General features: G+C 49.5%; 1 protein-coding gene across 2 annotated transcripts in view; it reads left to right on the top strand.

Annotated features, from left to right (window-relative positions):
* Positions 1 to 17500, top strand: part of LOC125948263 (homeotic protein female sterile) — a 130698-nt gene that overhangs the window by 101020 nt on the left and 12178 nt on the right. For both annotated transcript variants that reach the window (XM_049674165.1, XM_049674164.1), the window contains exons 5-9: positions 2295 to 2341; positions 3127 to 3248; positions 8268 to 8348; positions 9190 to 9246; positions 17463 to 17500. The exon at positions 17463 to 17500 is cut by the window's right edge and continues 14 nt beyond it. In XM_049674165.1, coding sequence (XP_049530122.1) covers positions 2295 to 2341; positions 3127 to 3248; positions 8268 to 8348; positions 9190 to 9246; positions 17463 to 17500 — 345 coding nt within the window. The remainder of the gene's footprint in view (positions 1 to 2294; positions 2342 to 3126; positions 3249 to 8267; positions 8349 to 9189; positions 9247 to 17462) is intronic.

Raw genomic sequence — 17500 nt, 5'->3', positions numbered from 1 at the left:
GGATGGAAGAGCGAAAAAAAAATGGAGTGCAGGGAAATGCCTCGGAACGCGCCACATCGAAAAAAAAAACAACATCGCGACAACAAAAACCGGCGGCCACCGAATAGTGCCAACAATCACACTTTCGGTGCTTGTCATCAAGCCACGAACCACCTTACCGGACCTTCCCCTAAAGCTCCCTTTTCCCTTCACAAAAAACAGGTGGCCACCACTCTCCCAATATGGCCACGGCCACGGGATCCTGATCCCGCTATCGATTATATTGTAATAAATTATTCATCTTTCATATTATTATGGATATGCATGTTTTATCCGAAATGCCATGATTGTTTATTGGCCTGTCCGCCACTCCCCACCCCCCACCAACCGATCGGCAACGTTTCGTTCTCGGGAATCTACATTTTCCCCGTTTTTCCGGCGCTCTGGTGCACCATTTCGGCGATTCGGTTTGTATTTCCGTTTTGCATTTCATACCCGGTAACCGGTTTCGGCTTCATTGAATGCCGCCACGTTCTTGCTATCAGCAGCACGAACCCAAAGCCAGGTCTCAACTTCAGGCCCCAGGTCCCAGGTGAGCCCATTTAGAGTTGGCATTTTCGGGCTGCGAGCTTCACTCGCACACACGGCAATCGCAATTGCATTTTCATCACACCCAAACACACACACACACATACACACATACCGACGACCGCCGGATGGACAAATGAAAATCCAAAACGGGTGCACCCCCCTCCCCCCCTCCCCCGGCGTCGGTCTCTTTTCATTAGCAAATGGCCAAAAAAGCCGCGGCGGCCGTCCCGGATTGTCTGTAGCGGAGGTGGTGGCGGTGGCGGTGGTGGTGGTGTGCTTCGGCGTGTGCTTCCGTGACCGTGACGGCGGTGGCTACGTGTTGGCGAGCAATGTGTTTGCTGCACCCATTAGTGGTCCCTTTTGTGTATTCAATTATGCAGCTGGCACGCCACGGCGCCATCATGAATGCGGCGAGGTGGCGCACGCGGTGGTGACGACAGGTCTAATGCAGCCAGCCGGCATGTCAACGCCGCCGCCGCCGGTGGAATCCAAAGCGGATGGCAATGATTAGTTATCTTTGATACGCGAGGCGAGGCTACTGGCGGCGGCCACTTGCCCGTTCTGGTGTGATACCGATCAGCCCTAGAAATTGGTAATACAATTTGGAATTCATTTTGGCTTATTCAATGTTTGCACTGCGCGCACCGCCCTTCCCCCGTGGAGGCCCGATAAGCAGCAGATCGTCCGGAAGTGCTGCAGGTTCCCGACGGGGGAAATTATGAATAGCGGAAGCGCTGGTTGTAGCGTACGGGATGAATGTGAAGCTGTTTTTTGCAAAACATCAAATTTTATAGAGAAGTTATGGGTCTACCATAAACAGAGTTTAGAAACATATCGATTTCAATTGCAAAACATCGTTGGCTCAAAATAACACAAATGGATAACACAAGTGGTTAATAGAGTGGAAAATTGAACCTTCTAAAGTATCTAAAATTTCTTGATGCAGTATACCTTATTTATGTATATTTTTTGCAAGAAGTTTTGTGTAAAATCGAAAGTTAATCGTTGAAGTTGAAGTCCTTACTGTCATCACTGCTCGCTACACGTCAAATGGATTTGACATCATTACATAGAATTCATAGTAGACTGTAGACATGGCTGTCAAACTCGGAACATCTAGTAAGCCCTGAATTGATGTGGTTTTTGTAGATCTCATTGAATCTCTGTTCAATGATGGGTATTGGAACCAAATTCTAAAAATCCACTTCACTTCAACTTTGAGTCCTATTCGAAACCTGGAAACATTCAAACAGAGACCACTTTTTCATAAAATTACAGCGTAGTCGAAAAAACATCGAATTCTGCGGTCGAATCGGTATAATACATTTGCCCAGCATTATTTTGTATTGCTTCCACTTTCGAATAACCACATTTTGGCCACTTCAAAAACAGGCACCGAAAACACCCAAAAGGCATGCAGTCATTTCGTGAGGACTGAGTCATCACAGAACGCTCGAGTGGTTGCCGCTCGCGTTCTTCTAGTTTGCTGTTTTATTTAATTTTTTTGGTGGACCAAAAGTGGGCGTTTCGCATTCCGGTCTGTCCGGTCCCTTGTTTTCAGGGCGGCCAATTTATTTGCTCATAATTATTCACCAAAACTGCGCGCTAATTGGCACTGACGCACGTTGACAAGATATTCCCTTCCCAAAAATTGACCTTCCGGGATTGAACGTCCGTTTTCACGAGCTTTTTTTTCTTCTTCTCTCCGTTTCTCCCACTTGCAGCTGTCTCAGCCCACGTTCAGCATACTTCTACGAATTTCCACCGACCGGTAAGTACCTCTCGTGTACCCCGTCTCGCCTCTCAAAGGCCACGCACAAAGGGTAGCTACACTGTCAATCATCGCGCTACGATGGCATGGGCACACTCGAACCACGTCAAGTGGTGACCGATGGAGATGAAGCAGCAGCAGCAGCAGCAGCCGGTCGGACACATTCACTTATAGCCACTTTATTCCCCATTAGGGCGAGTGCCGAGCGGCTGGTCTCGCGGCACTCGCAGTTGTCTAATTTAACGCCAAATAAATCATCGCGGCACACAACACGAAACGCCGTAATAATTGAGATAAATTATCCCTTTCCTTCCTTCCTTCCTTCGTTCCACCGTCCCGAAACGGCCCGGCTGGCGGTGTCCATTCAATCTTTTGCCGCATCTGCAACACTCTGGCGCTCTGGCGATGGCCACTTCTGGTCCTTCGGGCCACCAGGTTAAGCAGCGGCGGCCGGACGGTAAAGCAAACTCATCCGTAAAATGTTGATGCCAACCGTGCGCCAAGCACATAATCATCGGATTACGTCCCATCCAAAAACGGGGGGAGGGCGCGCCGGGGCCGGGGCCAGGGCGGGATTGTTGAAAATTTAATTTTATTCCAAAAATCGGAACCCACCAGCACCATCATGGGGCGTCATGAGATTGACATTTTGGATGCTGAAAGCGTTGCTCTTCTCCCCCCCCCCCCCCCACCCACCGCCGACGATCTGTCGGTATCGGATATTCATGTTTAATGTTTTATGATTCACCGCCACCCCTTCTTTCGCGGCCTCTTCCCTCCTGCAGACGGTCGCGAGACGAGCAAAAAGCGGACAACCCTGGCGCGGCTCCTGAGAGGACTAAAGACTGTTAATAGGCGTGATAGATCGAATCAAAACACCAGCAGCGGCACGGCGACCCAGTCCAGGGTAAGTAGCATTCCCCGACCTCCATTTCCCCTCCCTCCTATTCATTCATACGAATCCCCCCCCCCCCCCCCCCAACTGATGGAACGCATCGCGATCACGAACCACAATTAAGAGGCTGCGTCGGGCCGGCAAAAGGCCGGCGCGAAAAAAAAAACAGCTCACAACCCCTGCGTTGGAAGATGTTATCGATTCCATATTTACCTGGCATCGTATGGCCAGGGTCACAAGGTTGCCGGCAAGGTTCGTCCTTTCGTCGGCTTCAAATGGTCCTCTGAAGGCGCGCACCGCAGCGATTGCGTCGTTCGGCTTCGCAACTCAAAAGGACACATCCTGTATGAGACCAGAAGAGAGCGAGAGAGAGAGAGAGAGAGAGAGAGAGAGAGCGAGAGAGAGAGAGAGAGAGAGAGAGAGAGAGAGAGAGAAAGAGAGAGACAAAATCCAGTGCTGACTCACACATCCATACGTTATAATTGTTATCTATTCATCTAGGTCCCATTGGTCCCCTTGGTGACAGCCGCAGACGCTGACTGAACCCGTCAATGACTATCCTTGAGACGTACATCCCAACCGACCCACTAGCACCCCACCTTGTGCCCGTTGTTGAACAACCATCGCCAGCAGTAGACTTTGTATACGGAGCAACGCCTACTGCTGCTGCTGCTGCTGCTGCTGCTGCTGCTACTGAAGGTGTTCATCACTCTTCCAAAGCCTACCTCGACGTTTCACCTTTTCTGCTACATGGGTGTGTGTGTGTGTGTGTGTGTGTGTTTCAACCGTGATGTGCTCTCGCGCACGCTGATCAAGCACTCAGTGCAGCCAAGTGCAACGCGGTGCCTCAAGTGCACCTCTCAAGTAGCGGGGGGGGGGGGGGGGGGGGGTGTTGTGTTGGGTTTCGTCATTCGCTTCCCTCCCGATGTGACGCCTTCGTCGTCATCGCGTCTGGGGCCTTCTTCTCCTTTCTTGCGCTACCAGCCTCGCACCTTGCACAAGCAACCCCAAAGTCGCTCTTTGTTGTAAAGCCAGACGACGGAATGTGCAACAACTTCAGCACGTATCATGTCACATTAAGCAGAAGGAGAGCGCGACGCGGAACTTCTCTACTCCCGTCTCTCCTCGTTGCCTACCAGAAAGCTGACGAATGTCCTTCTAGCACTTGGATTTTTTTTTGTTACATAGATTTCTCTCCTCTTTTTCCACCCTGATGGCGATGTGGATGATGAGGTACACCGGAGCGCTGTACTGTTGCAGTTTTAATTGCTCTTTGTTTTTAACCCTCGCTACCGCTACGCCTATATCGTGCCTATTACTATGCAACGTCTTACTGTTTCATATTTGTCTTGCTCTGCTCTGCGAGACGTCCAGACGTGGTTGGGTTCAAGATGAACAGACATACATGCGTCTGTGACACTGAACTCCTCTCACGAAGATTGCGGACGAAAGTGAAAGGAAATGGCTGGTTCCTGACGTCCTGAAGGGTCTGAATAAACCTTTAAAATTGTGTACATTGCATACGACGCCATCTTGTTTGCAGAAGGCTGACGCGCGCGCTTCAACACAATGGATCATCTGGTAGTTTTGCTTCACTTTAAAACGTTTCTTTAAAATAACTGCCACAATTGCGTTCCTTACGACCATTTTTCCGTGTTACTTTTCACTAACATACCTCGCTGTTGAGTCGCTTGTACCGTAGTTGAAGCGCTCGCTTGAAACAAAACCGTCAACCTAATTAAGATTTTCATCTCGCGAATCACCCATAATTCTGTCCCTCTCTCTCTCTCTCTCTCTCTCTCTGTTCCCCTCGGTTCCCTGCTTCCCCGTCGAGTCAGTGATATTCCCACTTGACTGGTCGTGAGAGGCACGGCACCATTCGTCCTTTTTCTGCGACCTTGCTGTTCTGCCGACCGTGGAGATCGTGTGCTAAAGATCTCGAAATTATTCGTCCCCTGTTGCCGGGGACTTACGGCTGGCCTGATAACGTCCCACGCCACGACACACAATAATGGCACCGCCTGGTCGCGACAACGACAACAACGACGATGACGATGCCCTCAGCATAAGCGAAAGAAATGGCATTCGCGAGGATGGTTCCACTTGAACTTTTACCTCTTTTTGGGAGCAAGGAACGGAAGGGGACAACGCCGCGGTGCTCGCCGTATCACCGAACAGCGATAGCAATCATAATTATGAGCTGCCCTATCACTGGCAACAAGGCAGACCGAGCAACTCTCACTCTCTCTCGCTCGCTCGCTCGCTCGCTCGCTCACTTGGAATTTATGTTGAAACACACGAAATTTCATAATCATACATTGCGCCACACCAACCATCACGTCACATATTTCGTGGAGGATGATGCGGAGTCCCAGCCACTGCCGTGAAGGAATGCCGCGAGACAATGCAACAGCGTCGTCAAAAGCGTCTGCCACGAAGGGAGACGCCGTGTTTTTGGGGGGGGAGAGTTTTTTTTTTTATTTTGTGCCCTCGGTACTGCCCTCGGTACCTGCAGCATTTTTCGTTCCGGATTTTTAATGATTCATCAGGGAGCATTGTGGGACAAAACGCAAGCGCACGGCGCGCAACGAACGCAACGCAAAAAAAAATCACCCGAGAAATGGTGAAGCATTTGATGTGTTGGGCTTTCTATTGCTGCAAGATGCTTGCCCGGTTGATGACCCGGTACACCACTTGGGAGCACTTGATTCGGGCGCCGGTAGCAATGGCTGTTTGTGGCACATTTTTCACACATTCCTTGAACCGGTGCCCGGTGTCTGGGGGTTGCGATAATGGGGCCTTTGCAAATAATATAAAATTTTTGCTAAAATTATTCATCGTTCGGCGTTGAGTGCGTTAAGGAACAAAAACCATCCAGCCTCCAGCAAAAGTTAAACCCAAAAAAAACCTGGCAGAGTGCAATGAACTATCACGTCATCGTCGTCGTCGTCGTCGTGGTCGTCGTTCGACTTGAACGATAATAGTAAGTCAAGAGAGTTCTTAAGTTCTTCCACGGCCGCAGCGCTCTTCCTTTATGCTGCATTCAAGTAGTTTGTCCTCGATGGGCGCTGGCGATGACGATGAATAGTCATCGCCCTCGCTGACGTCTACTTTTAGGACTTAACATTGTGGGTGTGTGTGTGTGTGTGTGTCTGGGTGTGTGCAGGCACAGTGATGTGAAGAAGATCCTTTGGGCAGATAATTTCGTGCCGCGATTGTTTCTCAACGAGCGAACCATCTCGCCGCTACCGATGGACGCCGCTTAGCAACAGCAGCACCAGCAGCATCATCATCTTCGCTTCGCTTTGCTTTATGGTTCGGTGGTAGAGACTGCGGTTGAAGCGTTGATGCTGATGGATGAATGTCCGCCAGCCAGCAACTCCGCCAGACGACATAGCTCAATGGAGGCGCATGGTTGTTGATTTTTTTTTTTAATAGTTGATGTATTTATTCTAGACCAGACTCCAGTGCCATATTCCTTTTCAGGCAACCCAGAAGCGTGGTCGTTGATCGTTGGAAGCCCAACACCATCTTCTTGTTGCATGTGTTCTGTCATCCCACCACGGTGTGTGTGTGTGATGCATTCCTTCATTTTGAAGAACCTACGAGAACAGTGGCACAGGCAGCAGCGACAACGACGACGGCTTTTCAGTGTCCAATCGTCACCAAAGACGAAGCTCGCATACCAGACGATAGCTTTACGGCGAGTTGTATGCTGCTGCTGATTGTCCTCAAGTGTTGCCTCGCACGTTTGTTCCCCATCAAAGGCGATGATGACGTGATGACAAAACGCTTTGTTGGAGTTTTTTTTTTGCTTTTTTTCCGCTCGCACTAAGCTGGCGGTGGAGTAGAATGCATTCGAAAGGAATCTTCGAATGCGAGGCTTTAAACAGAAGTGTTAGGTAATACCTAAAAACGGAGACTCCTACACTCAAGAGGAACGCTCTTTGAGGTGTTTGTTGCCCAGTTTTCGTAAAGGTATTAGCATGACAAACTATTAAGCGTTCTGTAACGCCTGATGTCACTTGGGCTGCTTCAACTGCTTAATACTAACGAGCCATGGCCGGGCGTTGCCACAAATTAATGGGAATCTGATAAGCTAATGGAGCATTGAAATAAGGGGCGGTGGACTCACATTTCACACGCTGCTAAGGATGTTAATAAAACAAAACTACTCCCTCCACTTTGTGCCCATGGGAGGTCTGCGCGCTTCATAGCGCATAGCTAGCTTCAGTTCTTTATAGGAAAAAGAAAAGAAAAGAAAAAGCAAAATGGAAAACGACGGACGGAAGTGCATGCTGCAGCACTTGGAAGTTACGTTCGCTCGTGATGGCGTGCGGCCTCCCCAAAATCCCGGCGCAGCAAGGTGCCAGCGAGCCCCTAACGCAAATGAGTAGTGATTCCGTTCACAGCTTTGCGGCTTTTTCGTGACTTCCGGTTCGACGGCGATGACGACGACGACGACGACGGTGAACTGAAGTTCCCCAAAGAAATCAAACATTCCGAAGCAAAAGGCGCAGCAAAGTGCTCGCGAGGCGCATAAGTAGCTCAAACTGCGGAACGAACAGAAGGAGGACGACTAGCAGCAGCAGCAGCAGCAGCAATGTTCCGTCCGACGCGTCCGAGAAATCTTTTAATTTATTATGCAAATGCCGTTGGCAACTTTTGCATGCCATGGCCATCGGTGGTGACCGCCATCATGTCGCGCTTCACCTTGCTGACCTCGCTCGCTGGCTACGGTGGTCGGCATCCATCCGGCCACTTCAACCGAGCCGACCTCCCTGGACCTGGTATGCCTCGAAACGGCACTTCCGGGCAGCGCCCTGTTGTTTTTTTTTCTTTCGCGTTCGTTTGTTTGAAAAACGGCTTAATGTGTTTCGTTGCGCCGTCGCTCATTTCGCAACCGTTTCAACCGATTCCGATTCTACCGTTTTGGTCGCCGTTTCCTCTTGCACCTCCTCCTCCTACACACCCCTCCGTCATCATCAAAACCGAAACGCCTCTGAGAGTGTCACGTTGTTTTCTTTCCAGTCACAAAACGAAAGACTGAGACAGTTTCAAATGAATGGCGGCGGTGGACCACAGCCAAGCTTCGAAGAAACCATCCAGAGGGTAAGTATATGGCCGCGTGGTCGCATCACGTCGGTCGCTCCTTCGTTTCGTTTAATTTCCATTCAGCACATTTTACGCGAGCGTCCGAAGCGTCCGGTCACCGCGACACCGTTGAGGGTGGTCAGATTAGAGTAGAGCAACATTTCAAAATTTGCTTCAGTTTTTCGTTGTCCACTGTTTTGGCCGCTAGGCACACGCTCCAATCCACCACCAACACCACCACCTTCCTTAGTGCTTCGGTTGTGTCGAGGCCGCGACACGTTTAATTATTTTTCAAGCTTGTTACCTCGTCTCGAGAAATTAAAACTCCTCTTCTCCGCCTGCAATGCGCGCCTGAGAGTCTGCACTGCTGCATGACACTACCATCACCACCGGCACCGCACACATACACACACATACCGAAATGGCCACAAATGGTGAACGAGAAGCGAACTCGAACAAAAATAATCTAGAGCAGAAGGATGTCCGTATGCAAAAAAAAACGAAACGAGAAGCCAAGAAGTGACATTGCGCCACTTCTCTGGGTGGTTTTCGTGGTGTCGGTGTTGGTGGTGACCATGCTACGCGCGGAAAGTCCGGGGAGGGCAGTCGGAAAAGGCCACTTTAAACTTTTCCACCAAACCTCATTTGTTTTCACGGCATTTATGGCTCGATTCTTTCTTCTTTTTTCTTTTCCCGAATTTTTCTCTACCTCACCCGCCACCATTTCCTACTCGTTATCCGCTCCATTTTGTTCCTGCTGCTGCTGCTGCTGCTACCTCGCTCGCTCGCCCGCTCGCTCGCTCACTCATCTCGCCACTTGCGTTCGCTCACCTCATCCTCAACAAACGGCTGTATGCAGCTAAAAATACAGGAAGCGCTTCGGAAGAAGGAAAAATTTCAACGCGAACACGAAGAGGTAAGTGTGAAACCCAACGCCCAACACCCAACACCCACTATCCTCACCCACTACCCGCGTCCACCTCGTCGCTAGTGCAGCATTAGTTTGTAGCATCCTTGGGCAGCGTTTTTTTTTTGCGTTCCTTCTTTCTTTCACCATTTTGTTTGTTTTGGGCGGTGCTAGTCTTGCGTTTCTTTTTCTCTACTCACCTCTACGCTATCCTCTCTTTTTCTCCATGATCATCACTGCTGCTGCTGATCGTGGTCCATTTTCTATAATATAATTGGAATTGAAATCCTTCCCTCAACGCAGGGACCTCCGAAGGTCTCGTTTTGGTTGTTTTGGGCAACACAAAATTGCAAAAAACGGTCATGTTCCAGCTGCGGTGCGAATAGTCGCTATGCTACAGCAAGTTAATAATGAAAGCATGTATTATGCATTGCTTTCGATACTTCAATTCCAGCTAAAATGTCTGTCCAGCGATAGGAACATTCCTGTCAGTCTGTTGGTTACATTGATTGGATTGGTATTTGGTTTTCGAAACATTTACTATAACAAAACATCATATCAAAGCACCCTGCGCTAGCCTGTGCTTTTTCCTCGCAATATGTTTCGCAAACTAACGCTACAGTTGCCAGTTTGGTCCTCTAATCCCCTTTCCCCCACCCATTGTATCGCTCTACTTCATCCCCTTGCTTTAGCAACGGTAACATTGGAATAATATTAACAGACCAAAATCAAAAGCAAATTTCCAGTAAACTCGTGCTTAAAAAGGTAATAAACGAAAACCCCCAATCAATCGAATCATTAAACTGCAAATGCGCACACTTCACGAGTGCTTCTCCAAAACCGAGAACCGGTTTTGATCAAATCAATCCACATCAATGCCTGCTATGGAAAGTTTGCCTACGAGAACAGTATTGACGAACTAAAAAAACCGAAAAGGAAGCAAAAGACAAATCCGCTTCGCGCGATTCGTGCAGATCATTTCGTGCGGCGTACCGCGAACAAGATAAGTGCCGCCCCCCCTCCGAGCCCGACCCAAAAAAAAAACGGAAAACATCCTTGATCCAAATGAAATTTTTGTGGATTCAAAATGAACGAGAATTCGTGTCCGCGGAGCGCGCGCGATGAAGATATTTCGCCCATCCACCGTCCGTGGTCATGCCTTTGGCCGTGCCGCATGCGAAAGCTCTGGGAAAGGTTACGGTTTCGACGGGAAAACAAAGCGGCGAGAGGGGGCCCCCCCCTCCCTGTCCTGGAAAAAATATTGCATTCCAATATCGCTTTTTATGGCATTTTTACGATCGGCAGCGTCGGCAGTCGGGCAAGTGCTCGTGTGCAGCAGCAGTAAAAGCCCATAATGCCCATGTTTATCGTGGTGGTCGTTCGATGTTCCAGGGCGCGAGGGAGGGGTGGACGGCCAGGATTTGTTTGTTTGTTTGTTGCAAAAGTTGTGCAAAGTAAATTTGTAAAATCAATTACCGACTCAATCGTTCGGAGTCCGGAGCGTGACCACCGGTGACTTGGTTGGAGGTTGAGGCCAAATGCAGCGATGGGGGGAGAGGCCGAATAAGCACGCCAGCCGGGACAGTGTTGGTGTGCGTAAATATTGATTGAAGCACGCGGCTCTCTCTGGTAGTTTCTCTTGTACTGGAGAAAATTGCAGGTGTAGATGTGACCGGTGGCTCAATACTCAAAACTTCCGGTTAGCTGGAGCTTCCATTGCTTCCTGTCCCGCACAAAAACCTCTTCCCTGCCGCGAATAACGCTTATGCACTAACCATTCACACCGTATCTCTACACGCAGCACACACATACACACACTCCGCAGCACATCAAATCGTGCAAACCAATAATGTCTCGTCTCGTGTTTTCTTTTTTTCTTTTTTTCCTTTCTTTAATGCGTCCCTTTATCTTTCCATGTGATTCCATGTTTTTTCATGTTCTTCCTCTGTGTTTCCTCTTCCTATGCTGCTGCCATTCTGTTGCTGTTTTGCTTTCCCGTTTTTTTTTTTCGTTCTTTCTTTTTCTGTGTTGTGTCAAATATACTAACGTACTACCTTACTAAACCGATCAACCAAATCACCGACCAACCCCAAAAACATGAAACAACACCGCGCCACAACGACGCACCACCGAAGCGTAACTATTCCAACTCCAACTCGCCGTACTGGATCCGCAGTGATCAGCTGTGAGGCTGAAGCGATTACGTATAGACGCGCCGCGCCATACGCCACCGCTGCCACCGCCAGCGCCGATGCCTCCGATACAGCCGCTGCTGTCGCTGCCACCGCCGCGTTTTGTACGCCACGTATTACGATTACTCACGACCGATTCTTATACATACACATATATATATATAGCTGTCTTTTGTAGTGGATTTTTAGCAGATCGTTTGACATCGTTAGCCGTACTTATCTCGTTACCACGAGCAGCTCGTGTCGAAACCCCTGAGAAAACATGAGAACCCCCAATCGTTGTTGTACTGTTAGACCGGAGGACCTAGCACCTCGTAGTTTAAGCCGCGGTTTACGAATTTACTAGACAGCCACGCGAAAGCGAAGAATGTTCTTTACAAAAGTCCCGCGAACACAATTGGCCTTGCCCGCTCTGCCCCGGGGGAAATTTCGTATTCCAAATTAGGGCAGAATGATCTCCAAAAGATTTGCCAGCGATCCAAAATTGCACGCCTTACATTTTATGGCTCTAAAATTGCACTTAAGAACACGAGATCGTACCGTAACATCGTGATCGTGATATTTGGGAACTTATTTGGCTCTCGAAATTGGCTTCAAAAGTCCTGCGAGCGAGCGAATCGGCCTTTAGGAAGGGTATCGTGAACGTGGAAGATGATTGATTGTACCTCTCTATACCTTCACCTCTATAGATTCGTGTTGTTCGTCTAGAGTCCGCGTTCCGTTTGTAGCATATGCGTGAAACGATGTGTCGTCCGAATTCGGTCGGATAACGATCATCTAGGGATTCAATACCGTAGTGCTGTCGCATTGTAGTTGACCGATTGTAACCGATTGGATTTGGAGCCAAATATATGGAAAACCGAAGTAAACTGATCGCTCTCGAGGTTGTGAGTTCGAACTAACGATCCTCTAGGCTTAACGGGGACAGCGAGTAGTAAGTAACCTTAGCCCTGCAGGACAGGCCATGAATTCGCGTTACTAGAACTTTCGCGTAGAGGGACGATCGACGATCAACCGTTTAGGCGTGCGACCGAAACCGAGGATCAAGAGCCACGATTAACGCAGAAAACGTACCAGCAAAGGGTAAACGCTTTGTGATCTTCATCGCGATCCCAAACTCCTCCCCACCGTTGTTACCACGTAGATCAGAGAACACGTTACTTGTCTTCTTTGCATGTCCCCGTTTTTTTCCCGGTCAAAAAGAGGATCCCTGATTTAGACGGATGTCCCGATCTCCTGTGTGTTAGTGTGCTCTCCTTCCAATAGCGCAGGCACTCCTGTTGATTTTTTATCCAAAGTCTTGTCTAGTCCTATCTAGTCTACTCCCGGTGCTCACGTTGTAGTTCCCGGTCGTGTCGTGTCTTCATGAATTCCGTCTTCCCCGAATTTTCCTATTTTCACAACGCCATCCTCCCAGCACGATATGAAAAGTAATGTACCCGTCGTCGCGATTCGCTCCTTCATCCTGACTAACTCAGCATCACTAACAGTCGTGCCAAATCCTTTGCATCCACCCTGTGTGTGTGTGTGTCCGTGTGTCGTTAGTGTAAATAGGAAAGATCAATTTGAGGTTATGGACAAGGGAACGCCATATTGCCACTTTCTGTCCAAGCAATTCGCAAACTGTGCGTGCGTGCGTGTGTGTGCTGAGTGCTGCATGCCTGATGTTCGGTTAGACGATGTAGCTGCTACCATTTTGGTCCCGTCCCGTACATTTTCCGGCCGTCGGTTAACCTTCATCTAGTTTCCCTCCTGCTGTGGGCCTTAACACTCCCCCTCTCCCGACGTTTGCCTTTTCCTCCACGCCTTTGATGGCACTTTATGCCCCGTGGTCGCATCCTCGCCGACGGAGCATTTTCGGGAAGCGTCGGATTTGATCTCATAATGAAATTTTATTAGATCCCGTACTCCCCGGGCTGCATGGCCACCATCACCACGAAAATACGGTGTACGGTGAGGGTCGTTTCGGTTCCGCTGGACTACTAGCGCACCGAGGAACGCCGAGGATGCGATTTAATGGAAAAGATATCATCTGCTCACTGCCAGCACCATCGCCTCCCGTGTGCGCTCGAAACCATGCATGCGTTTCTTATCTGGTCAGCAATCATCAGGTCAGACCAGTAGCCTGAAGAGTGCTAGGGAGAGAGAGAGAGGTCGAGGAGACCAGATTTGCGAAATTGTTGGTCAGAAGAAGCAAAAAACGGCAGCACTGATCCATTTATGGCAGTATAGTGGAATGATGGTGTGTGTTAGCACTTTTCATAAACTATTGAAAAAGGACCGTTAACCCCTGAAATATGAGTAAACCTCGCGCACATGATGTTAGTGGTTATTTGTGAACAGAGGCGATAGATAGTCTTCAAACCATCATACGAGATGATATCCTTCTATTTTTCTAGTTTTAGCGACAATCCTTTACAAGGTAGAATCCTTTATGAGCGTAGTTAGTTGAAGAAGTGTAGTGTAACTTTTATAACAAAGTAACAATAGTTTAATTCACTCGCGTGGTACAACTTGAGGGCCACAATCAAAAGAGCAAAAGATGAGCAAAATATATGTTCGAACATCAACAAGGGTCCGGGATGATTGCTAAGTGCCAACACAGCACAAAATGTTTGCCGACCACCCCAAAAAAAACAGCAAAAAAGTTGATGATCCTTGCAAACATCATCAGGACTGACCATCGAACCTCTTATGATGCTGCTCTCTCTTCGTCTTCTTCTCATCATCAATCGTCGGGGGGACAAATTGATTGACCAATAATTGAATGCAACCTCCCTTCCTTTGCAGCCAAAGTTGAGTCCTCTACTCGTTGGCCTCTTTCCTTGTGTGGAACTTGGTGCAATGAATCACGGAGTCACGCATGGTTCCGCAGCATGGTCCGTCAGCGGGATTTGATTAGCAGCGCGCGTTGCTTGCATGGCCCAATGTCACACCAACTGGGACACGAAGACCCTTCCTTACCCTCCCTGTCGTGCTCCCTTCCTGACTAGTGCAAACATAAAATGCGTGCTGATAACTGCACCGACCATTTGCTAGACCGCATTAAATCACGCTAGGATTGGATTAATCTCCCGGGAGTCGTAAACGGAATCGCGGTAACAACCGATTCGAGCTACGACGAGGTGAAGCAACTAGTCGACCTGGGGAGAGGTGTCTAGGCCCCGTTGTGCGACACCCTTCCTTTTTGTGACTCCTACAGCACTACAATTTCTGTCGCGAGGGTTTTTCCTTCACCGTCGCCCCAAATTCGCTTCCAGTCGCGCCGCGAAGAGCGACTACTCCCGATGACTAATCGTGCCGCAGGTCCCGTAGACGTCTACTAGACGTTGGAGGTGGGCTACTTGGCGGCTGTATAAATGTTTGGGAATTATTTATGGAATGTGTAAAAACCGAAAATATTCCCCCAATGAGGTGGTAATAACGTCGTTGTCGCCGGTCTGCGTTAGTCTAGTTAGGCGTCAGGTAGCCAGGGGTTCGTCCTGAAGACGTTCAGATTAGCAGGAGGTAGACTAGTAGCTGAAGAACACACACATAAAAAAAAGAACAAAACGCCATATGATTTACGATCACCGGGCGGCCATTTGGCGAGGTAGACGACGATTCCCGTGCACAGTAGCGCACGCGGTGGCAGAGAATGGATTAGGCAGAGTCGGGGCTTTACACAGCGCTACTAGCGCCATTGCACCAGTAGCAGCAGTAGTAGTAACAGTTATGGTCGATTTCGGTACGACGCTTTGCTGAGCTGTAAATTCGTCTCTCTGGAAACTCCGGTCGCGGGTTCGGGCACCGGGGAGATGCAGGTTACTTTTGCTACCAGCAGGTGGTCTACAGCAATACCGACGGCGGGCTCACCGACGGAACAACGGTTTTATAGCTTCGACCGGAATAATTAGGTTTCGGTCTGCAGCGGGGGTTCGGCTGGCTCCTCGAGCGCAGTGATGAAGCGAAAGTTTGCTTTGCGGGAAGCCTTGAGAACGAGGAGTCGAGTTTTAACGAGCTGAGAGGGAAGGAAAAGAAAATGGGGCATTTAGCGGTGCAAAACGTTGCACCTGAGGATTCAGGCTCACCAGGACTCGCTAGTGAACACCGCTTGGCAAATGGCCATTCCGGCAAGTGAACCGAAGTCACCTTGGCGTCCTTGTGCCTTTGGTTCTTGGTTGATCGGAAAAGTTTCCATTCCAGGGTCAGACGGCCGAAACCCCGAGTTCTCCTAGGGGGATATAACCGTGGCCACTGTTTCCACTGACCTGCAGTGCGAGAGTGCGAGCCGCAGGTGCCGGTTGCGTTGCGCCAGACCACACCGGGCACCGGCGACCATCTTTCATTCCGGCGCGACGCGAACATGACTTAAGGGCATTTTTGGGGCCCGGGAACTAAGGGGTGGTTTACAAATTGCTTGCCTTTGCTCGTGCGCTCAATGTCCGTTTCTCTACGATCCCCTCAAGTTGGAAATTTACGATTACCAAGTTTTCCAAACACTTTGGTCCGAACATTCCTACGTAAAGTAATTTGTAAAAGGCGAAGGCGCCACTATACTCGGTTTCACGCCTTCCGGAAGGTAGAGCAGCGCCGAGGCGAGCAATTAGCAGACCACGATCTAGCCAGAAGCTACTCTAGAGCTTACCAAACAGCGGTCCAAAAGTATGCAAAGTGCCTCACTTGCCAATCCATTTACTAACCACAGCCACGAGTGCGTACGAGTGTTTAATCTCCACTCATCGGCAGCTAATAATAGATAAAATCGCACACCCATTTCCCGCTCCCTTTCTGGGTGGTGTTTCTCTCTCTCTCTCTCTCGCTCTGCTGATTGATACCGTACATGGGCCATCAACCCAATGTGGTGCTCCTACAAGCCAATCAATCATGTCGATGTCGGAGGCTGAAACCAACCAAAACTGGTTGCCTCCTCCTCCCAAATCGTAGCGAGTGTGAGATGCCATCGGCATCAGCGAGTCACTAGCGTTGATGGAATTCCATCATTATCCTGGCATATATCCTGCCAGCCAACCATCCAACCAGCCAGCTAGCCGCGTTCTTCATCAACAGCTCTCATAAGAGTTCGCCTGTTAGGTAGCCTAATATCTTCAAATCCAAGCTGCGAACAGTTGGTTGAAGCAAGACGAGAGGCAAAGACAGAGGACTGGACGGGGAGGGGAAGTCACGGCGACGACGGACGCATCCTGATTGCTCGAACAACTGCTCCTCGCTCGCTTCTCTTCCCTTATTTCTTCCCCGTTATTACACCACCGTTAGCGCCGGGTGCTCGCACCACATGGAAGACTTTGGGGCCGCAAAGAAGTGGTTGTTGATGAATCAGAAGGGCGGCTGGCAGGACCCGAGAACTAGTGAGAGATTAGAGTAGAGTAAAAGGTAGCAGCGACTGAGGAAGAGAGAGAGAGATAGAATGTCAGGCTTACAAGTGGATGGTGGTGCTGATCAGTGATTGATTAACTTGCGAATTAGTGGCATAATCCTCGACACGTAAACTTTCCCGTGGCCCCAAAATCGCGTCCTAACAGCACCGGTACGACGGCACGACGACGTCGACGACGACACGCGGCTACGGAGTGAGTTAGAATAGTTTTGCTTGCGGCATGCGTTATCCTACACCCCCTTCCCGAGCCCAACACCAACCCATGGTTTGTCTCGTGTTCCGTTTGCGACACACAACACAACATAGTCACTCACATATACATCACACGCGTACGCTGCTTGTTTCTTAACACACAGACGACACACAGACACGATGCACACACACACACATGCACTCACACAAACACGCGCGTACTGTGTGTTTCGTCTTGGTTCATTAGCCATCCCTCGGTTTAGCCCAGCCCAGGGAACGATCATAGATGGTCGCCGCTTTCAAAATTCGAGTTCGCTTCGATTCGAGTGCTCCGGAGTTTGAGTATCAATCAAGCTTCACCACCACCCCCTCGTACCCACAAACCTCCTCTCTCTCTTCCAACGCGCCAACGAGTCTCACACACGTACCTCACTGTACCTCGTGTTGTCTCCTTTTCGTTTCAGATTCTGCGCGACATACGACAGGGGTTGCTGCAGCTCAG

Source organism: Anopheles darlingi, chromosome 2, assembly GCF_943734745.1.
Source record: "Anopheles darlingi chromosome 2, idAnoDarlMG_H_01, whole genome shotgun sequence".
Taxonomy (NCBI): domain Eukaryota; kingdom Metazoa; phylum Arthropoda; class Insecta; order Diptera; family Culicidae; genus Anopheles; species Anopheles darlingi.
This window is presented reverse-complemented; position numbering and strand designations above follow the sequence as displayed.